Here is a 12288-nt window from a genome sequence, read left to right on the forward strand (position 1 = left end):
ATAATTCTGGACTTTTATACTTTTTTCAACTTATTTTGATAAATTTAAATATCAAATTTATGGTAGAAATTTTCATATGATAAATACTTTGTTGAACAAACATTAAAGTAATTATTTACCTAACGCATCCGTAAAACACTCTACTATATGCTGGTTCATTGGTGGATCTTTGTCCATGATGAGAAGACATTAGCTGAAATATAGATAAACTGCCAACCATTTTAAAGTTTTATGACTTTATGCTAAATTATTTTTTAATCTTAAAATTTTGGTAACTTTTTATGCTTTTAATTTTAATTTTCGGATATATCCATATCATCCTACCTTCCAAAAAAAATTCATATCATCCTATGTCAAATAAACAAAGAAAAAGGAAAACGATTGTATTTTCAAGGAAAATCAATTTCCTCTTTATATATATAGTCCATTGCCGGTTTTGCTGACTTTGGGGCGATAAGATATACTTTGCTTGAATATTAGTATTTTGTATATTCTCTAATAGTATGACCTATGTGATCATAGGTTTTTTCACAAAGCTTCTTGATTTACGGTAACGGGTAAAGGCGAGTTGTGGAATTTGGAGTGCTAAAAAGTTTTTTCTTTTCTTTTCTTTTCTTTTGTGAATTGGAGTGCTAGAAAGTAAATAAGCACTATATACTATTTTCTTGAATCAGCTCAGATTGTGGATTAGTAAATGAAGTTAATAATGAATTAGATGATTATGCCTCCCTAAAAAAAATAAAGCAAACCACGCTAAAAACTTTTTAATTAAAAACATTAGTTTTTTTTTCAACCTTGTAATTAAAGTTTTTAATTCTATGGTGAAATCCCAATGTATTTCCGTAAGTTTTAGTCATTTGAACCGATTAATTCTTGATTTGAAGTTTAGTCCCACTTAAAATTTATCATTATTTTTCAAGAATGTATTTTACAGAGATTGAACCCAAGTCTTATTTCATAAATTCAACATGTGTTGTCAATGAGTTACATCTATTGGATCAAATATTAGGTATTTACATTGTAATACTTCAACTAGTTATTATAAAATTCAATAAACATAGGATACTTAAGATCTACTTGTGATTGAAAAGGATAAAAAATGTAATTATATAAAAAGTTTAACTGTCATAAACTAATAATTGTCATCCAATTACAAATTATTGATAATTGTCATCCAATTAAAAACTACTGTTGATATGAATTTTAAAAATAATTATTATAAAAATAAATAAATTTATCATATACATAATTATGATTATAAGACAATGTAAAATTATTTTATATTATTAGTATATAATTTATTTTTTCTTATATATAATAATTTATGATTAAATAACAATATAATAAAATTTCACACTAACAATGCATTTTAATTACATTTATATTTGTAAATATTTAATCTAAATTAATATTCCTTTATATTAAATAAAATATTAAAATGACATGATGTAATGAAGTAATAATTAATTTTAAACTTATATAAAATTTTATAAATTCAAGTTATTTTATTAAAATTTAAATCAAATAGTTGAATCAATAAAAATATAATTCTCAAATTATTTTTAGTGTTTGACACTTAGTCAATTAATCTTCTCAATCTCTTCATATATACACATCAACTGCAATATATTTTTTAATAAAAGAATTAAAAAATGCATATATTACAAAGTTTATTAAAGAATAACATAATTATACTTGATCTGCGTTGTTTAAATTTTTTTGAATAATTTTAAATCCTCATACAGTATTTTTCTATGAATTTATTACTTCTCTTGTATGTAAATGTTAAATGTATTTTATATTTTTAAGATATTAAATGTATTTATTTTAATTTAATTATTTTTTTTACAAGATAGTAGGAAAAAATATACGGGAATATAAAAAAATTTAGATGAATATAAATTTTTTTGCAATTTATTTTCACATCCTAATTCGGTTGGTAAGGACTAAGGAGTTAGTTGGATGTTAAAGAAAATAAAGGTTTATGCATGTCGTAACAGAGTAGGACCGGCCGATAGCAGCGGAATAAATGATAATGAGATTGAGACCAGACTACCTCATTACCCAACTAATAACTGCTATACGTCACCTAATGTTTTCTGATCCAATCACAATATATGGGGTACATTTTAACTTTTTTAACATGGAAACTTTTGTCAAAAAATATTTTATCATTATTAATTTGTACAGGTATGAAATCGATCTTTTAAAAGATGAATAATATGAGACGAATATAATAAATTTATAAAAATAGGTAAAAACACTAGTTAAGTCCTTAATATATTATTTAAGTGAATAAAAAAGAATTATTCAATTTTTTATTTGTATCTATAGATGTATGATAAAAAATAATAGAATTTAAAATATATTTAATGCGGTCACATTATTCACCCAGCACACAGTAGACAAATAGACAATCGCTTTAAATAAAACACTTTAGACATCTAAAGTTTGCATGTGGGGATAATTAGAAGCATTTAATAAAGTGCATTTATCGTTATCTAAACAATGTCCTTTATTTGGGTACATAAACAATGTCCTTGCAGTAAAAAAAAATGTCCTCGCAGTAAAAAAAAATGTCCTTGATTAGTACACTTGATATAATAATATGACCCACATATAAATATATAAATATATTTAATTGAAGGAAGGAAAATAAAACTGTAACAAAGAAGGTGCGGTCCTCAAGCAGATGTAAGCAAGCATCTTTTCCTTGATCGAGCACTAAATGCAAATTTTCCCATAGAAAAGAAATTAAAACATAGAAAATGTGCTTGCCCTTACAACAGTTTTCTACATTTAATAACCAAAATCAATTTGGTTTAAACCAAAAAAAGAATGTGTGCAATCATCTGTAAAATGTTATAGCTAGTGGTAGAGTCTGGAAATTGTGATATGGTGCTATCATTTTTTGACACATACCCTAGAACGATGAAGCAACTAAAGATAAATAAGCAATAGACTTTTTGCAAGATTAATTAATTCAATTGGGTTTAATGGGGTTCGAGGAAGTGTTGGATGAGGATGTAATAATGCAGTGGGGATACTAAGCATTTGCTTTGCCGTTCAAACCTTGGTAGTACGAATTATGAGACATTAAATACAAAAGGTACAAAAATCTTTTTCTGAGCAAACTGCGTTTGAGAACTTTGAAACGGTGCTCCAAACATGTTCTAACAGATGTCAAAAATGGCTTTCTTGTGAGTTCTTCAATGTTTATCATTTTTTTTTCCAATGAAACGTGTTAGATGGACAAATGACATGGAGAATAATCCACATGATATTAATAGCCAAGGATACATGTTGCATGATTTAGCGGAGCGAAGTTTCCAGAAATTTAATTAAAAATATTTAAAACTGTGAGGATTGTCTGAAATCATTTAAAATTATATAACTACTTAATTTTAACCGAAGGATAAGAATTTGTTTTTTTTTTTTAAAAAAAAACTAATGAAAGTGAAACTGTACTGCAGATTGAGTGAAAAAATGAGTTGAGTGTGTTGTTAAAAAGTTAGTACATCTTAACTTTTTTTTTTTGACAGGTTTTACATCTTAACTTCTAACACTAAGTGTTAATTAAAACTAATTTATTGGATCAAATTGCCCACCATGCATCCAAAACGAACTACAATTGGAATTGGATTGTCACCGCACTTGATTTTAAAGAACTTTACAAAAACCATTAACAGTTCCATGTACATTATCAGCCCTAACTCTATCACGATTTACATTGGCAAAACGTCAACAAGAGAAGGACTGAATTGTTAACCTGTCTCAAGAACGTCACCAACAAAACGTACACATATTTACCAAAGGAAAAAAAAAAACCCTATCTTCAATCAATAATTGAGAAATAGAAAAAGAAACCCAAAAACGAAAAGGAACGAACATATAAAATGATGAATCCTCACAAACTTTTCTGGTGGCCATGTTTCCCTGAATTATTGTCATTTGAATAAGCCTTGGAATCACCACTTCTTGGAGAAGCTAAATCTTCAGGATTCACCATCTTCACATCATTCAGCCACCCCCTAACATAATCTCTCTTCTTAGAATTCATCATCATCGATTTGTTTCTTGGTTTTGAACTATCATAATATTCACTCAATGTGGGGACCACATACCACACAACACAAGTGCAAAGTGTAGCAACCGATCTCCCAAGAACAACCAAAAAAACCAAAATCAACATCACAACCGCTGGCACATAGAAAGATGGTCTCTTCAACACGTTCCAAGAAAAGCTCAAATTCTTCTTCTTATGAGCTTCCAACTTATTGAGTTTTTGCTTCCTTTCTTCCAAGGTTGTTTCTTCAGAAGATTTCTCCAATTGCTCCGAGAAAGATGTTATGTGTCTTGCTTTGAGTTCTTCACTCTTGTGCTTCTTCTGATCCTTATTATTTTTTTTCACTTTGACCACTATGGGAACGAAATCATCATTGCTGGAATACGCAAACCGAACAAAAGATATGTCCTGAGGACTCATCTGTGAGTAAACCTTTTGCCTTCTCTCGTCAAGATCAGCCAAAAGTGCAGAAAACTTGTCTAAGCCTCGATTGGAGTATGGGTTTTTGTTAATATTCCTACTTTCTTTTCTCCTGGAGTACTTCTTGGGGCTTGAACATGGTACATCTTCTTCTTGGTGATGGAAACTGCCACAAATAAAATGGTTCAACATATGGAAATTTTGAAGAACAACAAAGATGGGTTTTGGTCAATTAACGTTGTTGGGTAGAGTTTTTTCGGAAGGTTTAAGATTATAGTGAAACAATGAAAAAGATGAGATGAGAAATGTATTTATTCATGGAGGAAAAGATGACTTGACTTTCCATTCAAATAATAAATCCAAAACACGCCTTAGGGTTAAAACAAAAGTTTGAAATTTAATCATGAAAAAGTTTCCAACGTGGCTATCTTCATCTTTGACTTATTCGAGAGAGAGAGAAAAAAAAGGGTTGCTTCATTGCTTAGGTTGTTTTTCTCTAACCATATATGTAATCCAATATTTTATAACATGACGATGGCGTAGAAAAATGAATTGTGGACAAGTTGTTGCTTGGGGAGGAGGGTGTTGATTAAATATTGAATAGGTCTATGTCATTCATTAGTAATAACGTATTCGACGTTAACGTTGACATTGACATTAATGCCGTCAATATTTTACTAGTATCAATCAATTAACCGTGTCTTATTGAAGGATGTAAGGAAAATAGGAAATTGGGTTTATCGAATCCTCAATCTGAAACTGGGCGGCAGCAGAAGGGGAATTATTATATGGTCTAATTTATAAAAATTAATTAATAATATATTTCATGAAAATTAGATGGGACTATATAGTCCAGTATCATGTAATAATTTCACGCAACAAAGGTAGTTAACAAGGAAAAAACCATAATGCTTTGGTTGGAAACACATTTTTTTAAATTAAGCAGCATTTAATTGCAACAAAATTTATTAATAGCATGTAATTTGATTTTGAATTTTTTTCATTTTAATTGGTATACAAAATAATCTAATCAAATACCTCACTGAAAAAATATATTCATAATATAACAAGATTTAAATGATTTCAATTTGATTTATGTTAATTGTTTGAATTGGACCCGTTTGATTAAACTTATCAAAAGTTAAATTTTTGTCTGAAAAATAATTTAATTTTAGAAATTTAATTTAAAGTAAATTTATTTTTCATTTAATTATAATCTTATCACTTTTTAAGATTATAATTTCGTTAATAACTTGAACAAGTACACTGACTAATTTTTAGAAATGATATTTATAAAATATGACTAAATTTCCATCGAAAAGATGAATCAATCTGCTTTAGTTTCATCTGTATATTCTTTATGGATGGTTTGTTTCTCTAATAATTCATATGGGGTATTTTACAAGAATAAACTTGTATGTGCAATTTCGCAAGTATAATTCATACATAACTTCTAATAACATGATTTAAATCTCTTAAGTAAGTTCTTCATTCAAATTTTAAATATTGATATAATCCAATTCAATCATAAATAATTTACATAAACAATTAATTTTTAGTTTTTATTTTGATTTATTTTTTAAAAGTAAGAAATAAATCATATAATAAAAAATAATTCAAAATGTCAAATATTTTATTTTATAAATTAATTTCTACAAGTTTGCAATTAATACAGTTCATTTTAGATTCAAATTGTTGAATTTTTACACAATATCATAACTAGCAATTATAAGTCACAACTAACTTATTTTCTTTAGTTGTGTTTTTTTAACTTTACTGGTGATGCCTTTTGCTTTTTTTTATCCTTCCACCCATTATTTATTGAAAATTTATTCTTTATATAAATAAAAGCTAGTATTGTTAGAACCAATCTCAAACCTGTGTAGAAATTCAGTGTAGTAAAATTTGCTCGTATTCAATAAATATTCAAATACAGATTGAGAACTAACACGGTAATCATTGACATGTTCAATTCAATGTCAAACTCAACTCAACATTTTCCTATTTTATATCCCTTAAGAAACAAGTGGCTCTGACACGCATTTTCAATTTTCATGACAGTCAACTGCGTTATTTTAACACATGTTTAGGGAACTATCCACGGCTTCTGGTGGAAGAAGGGTGCCTCTGACTAAATGATAGCAAAAATTAAAATGTGTCATTTTAATTCTTGAAATTATAAACAATTACTTTATTCTCTATCTTTAGAAAATGTACTTCAATTTAGTATATTGTGATATGAATAGATATTACTTAGTTCCCAAGCAAAACCCATCTCCAAGAAAAGATACACTTGATGCGATCATGAATTGACTTCAAAAAACAAACAAAAATCTCATTCAGAACTCTAAGCTACAGAATTATAATATTATACAAAGTTAGCCAAATCTTAAAATAGTTCTTTGGCCGTTGGACAAGCCCTGAATTAGCTAATATCTTGAAAGTAGTAACTCCCCTGCCTCCACTATGTTTTCATGATCTTTCATTACTACTAGGGCGAGAAATCCAAACTGTCACAATAAATTACCTGTGCAATAACTGCAACCAGAGTCACACGCTATAAGTAGAGTTCACCATGGTTTCATACGTCACAGAACACAAAATTGAAAGCAACTTAACAATGAATGAAGAAAGTAAAATTACTTACCAAGGTGTCATTCTCTTTCAATTATTTAGCTTTCTCCATCATTCATTATCATCATCCTTCATGTACTTCTCTTGCACTGCTGCAACTGTAAATTGCTGAATTAAGGGAAGCTCAGAATTCAAGTGAAACTTTGACCACGAAAATAAGCAACATAATTGATACATTCATGATTATCAGAACACTAATTAAGACTTCAGCATTAGCAAGCTCCAAAATGCAACTTAGAGACTATTGTTTTATTCCTTTTCATTATCCATGCATCCTTCATGAAGCCAGGGAAGTCATTTCACGGCATCATTGAAGACTTGGATTGATCACCCAAGTGATTTTCTAAAATCAAGACAATGTAGACTGAGCGTGTAATTCATGAGATTTGAGATCAATAATGCAACAAAGTATTTTTCCAATGGGATTGAGAGCAATGTCATAATTTCTATATCAGATTAAACATATAACACAAAGGAACTTTTTATTTATATAAATATATAATAGATCCTCAAGAGGATGAAATTCTAAATTATGGTTGAGCAATAATTGCTAATATGTCCACCTACCTGAACAGAGCTACAGAGCTCATTATGATGTCCAAAGACTAACAGGTCGGTCATGCAATGCTCCCATGAACAACTGATTTGAAAAATAGGACAATTTTCCCTCCCAGAACATTTCCTATGAGGTTTTACATGAATCCTCCATGTTTCAACCAGTCATTTCTGCCTACTAATGCATTTAATTCCCAGTCCACAATAATTTAGTTAATTGGTTCCCTAAAGGAAAGACAAATAGACAATTATTGTGTATATAATTTATATAGTGCCACATCATCACTGTTGATACTAGAGGCCTGCCAAAGAAGCAGTTAAAACTTAAAAACAGTATATGCATGGAAAGCAATGAACAATGGTAGTTCTATTACACAATATTACAAGTAATGGTACTTTCTATAGTAAATCATCCAGAGGTATCAGAATATACACATGAGGAAAAAAAGGATATCTATAATAATCCCAATCAACAGGACCAACCGCAATCTTGCTAAATTCAACTGCACTTGTTTCCATCCCAACAAATATGTACCCATTGCTTTTGTCTATCAGCTTCACTAAATTCCCTACACTCTCTTTGTCCTGAAAAGAGAAACTCCAACTTAGGATTCCAAACATTTGACACAAACAGATGAAAAACCTGGGCATAATTGGTGTACCTGAATATCTAAGGTTGAAAAGCTTACAAGACTGAAGTTTTCAATAACATCACATAATTCCTTTGTGAGCTTTCTGCAAATATAATTATTATATATAGTACTCAGAATATAAAAAAAAAAATGTCTATCTTAAGGATTAATTAGAGAACACAAGGTAAACAACAAGAAAGAGTTAATTATGATGCATACTGACAAAATTTTCTTTCCATCTGACCCATTTAAACCATCCTTAATAACCATTTCCAACATTTTACTTCAAATTGTAGGCTGGCTAGCATTCAAAATGTACTCAGAAAGAATAATAAAATATGGACCCTAAACATCAACCAGGGAATTTGATTCATTCACTCACCCACATTGGCATATTTCAACATCTGGACAGATTGGATCCTAGCAAATTATAAACATTTCAAGTGAGGCAAATGAACAAATAAATGACCCAATCAACACATTTTTTTTCATTTTTTTTATATACATTTGCTGCACATTTGTCATTATAAGTTGACACAAGCCTATAACCAATGAGAAATCATAGAATTGAACTTTAGGTGTATGAATATTTATTTCATATTTTAGCCTAGTATCTCTCCATCAAAGAGAGAGCTGTTGACAGAAGCACTAAAATTTAAAATCTGCGTCTTTATTCCTGTTTGTCTCATGGAGTATACAGAACCTATTAAAAACAACGTAACATTGCAACAATTCAAAATGGCATTAATGGCCAGGGTAAACAAGATAAATACTATTAGAAACAAAAGCAAGGTTAGCAGGCAAAGAATCACCACATAGCACATCACACCTGTACTTAGCAGAGCGAGGATCCTGATCAAGATGGTATTGTAAATATGACAAGTCTTGCACGTCTGTATAGAAATCAAGGTTAAAGGCTGCAATAATCAAACATAAAGTCAGCATGAAAATCTGTCACTGTAACCAGGATAAAATAAAATACATCTAACCCCTGAAATCTAAAAATAAGTAATTACCACACCTAGCTTTCCATAGCTCTCAATTAAATCAATTTTTGACAAGACATTTATGTGAGGGAGTTCTAGATGTAGCATTGTGGACAAGGATAAAAGCAATGCACTAATATACTTCCCAGGGTCACTGCAAAGATGGGCATCAATCAAATGCACTGCAGTTAACTGCATAGATAACATATACATGAGTTCTTAAAATAACATATGGTTCGACATCAGCAAGACATAAAGGACAGAACTATACCCTTAGGTTCAATTTCTTTATGAGCTTCAGGATGACATTCTTGGCACTTGAATGGAGAAAAAAAAGTTCCACTTGGCCAGGAAAATCAAAGAGTAGGTAGTGATCTAAAATGTGAATACTATCGTCAGGTTACTAGAGTGTGCGAACTGAACAAGTAGAGCAATAGTTTGTAGTCTATATAAGGATAATGTTGGAATTTATAGTGTGATTATTTAGCCTACATCTAGAAATTAAGGCATGATAATGCACTGACCTTTCAGAAGAGGTTCCAATTTTGCTTCCAACCAGTCAATATTTTTCTCAAGATAATCCATACAATACACAAGACCTGCTTGTACAAGACAATAGAAACTTCAGAATACGTACACAGTAAGGCAAAATACCTTTTACAAGAACCATTGATTTGCATACTGAGTAACTTGTTGAATTTCTTGTCATGCATAATCAAGAAGACCATCAGCCTGTGTCTACACTTTTGGCAGTTCAACACCCACAGTACTATGGGTTTCATGACATTATAAATGCAAATTTCTTAAAATAAATAAACAATTTAAACAAGAAAAAAAGGAACCAGCTTACCCCCATTTGGTCCAAGCGAATGTTCCACCATTACATCACTTAGTTTCACAAGATCCTCAATGTTCACAGCACAATCATATCTATATTCTTTATTAGGGGAAACAATAATAATTGAACTATACAACTAAAATGTGACATGTATCAATTGAACTATACAACTAAAATTTAACACCTTTGAGAAAAATGATGTCTGAAAGAGGTAAAGGGAAGGATACGGTAACGAATCATTAGCAGGATCCAAATTGATAACAGCAACCTTCCTACATTCCAAGAGCAGCACATTTAAGGCAAACACAAAACCCAAATTAGTAGAAAACTAACAATTAACATAATAAAAACATATTCTATGTTATCTCCCTTTAGAGAGTAAGGCTTACCTTCCAATAAGACTAAGAAACTGAGACATGCCATTGCAGTAAGTTGTTTTGCCAGAGCCAGGAGGACCAACCACTATTTGCCCAAACACCATTTTCCTTCCTTCCTTTCTTATGACCAAATGCTATTTCCCTAAATAATAAAAACTAAAAACTTAAATAAGTAAAATTGACCTTGTAAAAGGACAACACAGAATCTGAGCAACTGATTTAACCAAAACAGCCAGGCGTTTTATCAAACAATCTATGTGCAACCAAGTAAAAGAAGCTACAGGATAAAAGTAAAGAAACAAACCAGCTTAACTTTGCATTATACTATATAACCAGAAGCAGAAATTGTAAGCACTAAGATGAACATCTATCTCTATTGGCAAACCTCACACAGACATCAAATGTAAAACCCAACCCAACAATTATTTTAAATTATCTGACAAAAATAATAAGTTATCCAAATTGTTGATCCTTAATAAAAAAAATTGTGGACAAAACAACACCATCTATGACTCAAACAACTATATTCCGACGGAGCCTTCACAATCAACAATGATGATTAAAATGAACAAACAGAAGTGGTGCACACTGCACTCCCGACACCTTACACAGTTATTCGCCAAAGCACCCATACCTATCAGTGGTGAATGCTAATGCCAAAGCTAAATCCCCATTACTTAACCAATTTATCTTTCACATTTCAACTGTGAAATTTTGTTAAATCGAGTATATACGAAGGTAATCAGTGAGAACGGTTAGTAGAAACAAACTGAAAAGGGAGTTATAAGGTTGGCTTGGTGATAAAAGGAGAAGGGAGGAAGGGAAAGGTCCTGGGTTGATTGACAAAAAACTAACAATTAACAACTAAAATTTGCCAATACAAAAAAAAAAAAAAAAAAAAACTGAAAATAAAAATTTGAAAACAAAAAATTAGGATGAGAGAGGGATTTTGCTCCAATTAGAGAATTCAACAACATAAAAATCCACATCGTTAATCAAATGTGAACAACCAACAACCTTTCCTATGAGACGAAAAAGGAAAACAGTGGACTTAAAAACCGATCCGGTCAAGGCACTGTGTCACTGCAGCGAGTGAGTCACTGACTGAGCTGCATGACTCGGTCTGTATTAAAAAAATATGAAAATGTTTGTTTACACATGCATTAAACCCACCGCACTGATTAAGAACTTACTAAGAAGTAAGAAGAGCAACAAACTAAGAGCACCGTACCTTGTTAACTGGAAGCGGCTGAGGCGTGCGACGGTGGGAGCTTGCGCCGACGAGTGCGAGTGCAGTTGAGTAGAAGGAAGGTGGTTCGAGCCTTTGAGGTCGACGGCGCCGGTGGAACGATGGTGGTCCGATTCGACGGTCCGGATTTTAAAATAGTCCTCGCGTCTATTAGGATAGCAAAACAATATGAAAAAAAACGTTCTTCTACTCTTTACTACTAGCACTAGGTAAAGGCGTAAAGCCCGATAACTCAGATAAATAACTATTTTAAATAAAAGAAGAAAAATAAAAAAGGGGCATTCCGAGAATCGAACTCGGGACCTCTCGCACCCAAAGCGAGAATCATACCACTAGACCAAATGCCCTCTATATACCTATTTCATTTAAAAATAAAAAAGTAAACTGGATGTAAAATGTGAAGTTGCAGAGTGTGGGACAATAAACATATGAAACCCTAGCTGTCATCATAGTTGGAGTGCTACTAAAGATTGCACTTGCACACACCAAACCCCATCATTGTAGGTACTTTGTGCTAAATTATACACCCTG

At 31.0% G+C, this 12288-nt stretch overlaps 2 protein-coding genes and 1 non-coding gene across 7 annotated transcripts; all 3 read right to left on the reverse strand.

The window, feature by feature from the left end:
- Positions 1-3572: 3572 nt before the first annotated feature.
- LOC114414774 lies at positions 3573-4954 on the reverse strand. Its single transcript, XM_028379177.1, has one exon. The coding sequence runs from the start codon at positions 4676-4678 to the stop codon at positions 3908-3910; it is 771 nt and encodes a 256-aa protein (XP_028234978.1). The 5' UTR covers positions 4679-4954; the 3' UTR covers positions 3573-3907.
- Positions 4955-6698: 1744 nt separating this feature from the next.
- On the reverse strand, positions 6699-11971 carry LOC114414775 (GPN-loop GTPase QQT1-like). 5 transcript variants are annotated; one of them, XR_003667265.1, is made up of 13 exons: positions 11740-11971; positions 10521-10650; positions 10359-10403; positions 10144-10223; positions 9818-9892; positions 9565-9668; positions 9329-9485; positions 9137-9224; positions 8690-8727; positions 8338-8410; positions 8130-8260; positions 7134-7220; positions 6699-7024 (listed from the first exon to the last, which is right to left on the reverse strand). XR_003667265.1 is itself a non-coding variant. In XM_028379179.1 (13 exons), the coding sequence occupies exons 3-12, from the start codon at positions 10610-10612 to the stop codon at positions 7172-7174; spliced, it is 894 nt and encodes a 297-aa protein (XP_028234980.1). In that variant the 5' UTR covers positions 10613-10650; positions 11526-11631; positions 11740-11970; the 3' UTR covers positions 6699-7024; positions 7134-7171. The 5 variants fall into 5 exon arrangements, 4 of the variants coding, with proteins under 4 accessions (XP_028234980.1, XP_028234982.1, XP_028234979.1 ...); XM_028379179.1 differs by lacking the exon at positions 8690-8727 and adding an exon at positions 11526-11631 and having other exon boundaries at positions 11740-11970; XM_028379181.1 differs by lacking the exon at positions 8690-8727 and having other exon boundaries at positions 6699-7013; positions 11740-11970.
- Positions 11972-12032: 61 nt separating this feature from the next.
- Positions 12033-12104, reverse strand: TRNAP-UGG. Its single transcript has one exon. It is a non-coding gene; the product is annotated as a tRNA-Pro (tRNA).
- Positions 12105-12288: the final 184 nt, after the last annotated feature.

This window comes from Glycine soja, chromosome 6 (genome assembly GCF_004193775.1).
Source record: "Glycine soja cultivar W05 chromosome 6, ASM419377v2, whole genome shotgun sequence".
NCBI lineage: Eukaryota > Viridiplantae > Streptophyta > Magnoliopsida > Fabales > Fabaceae > Glycine > Glycine soja.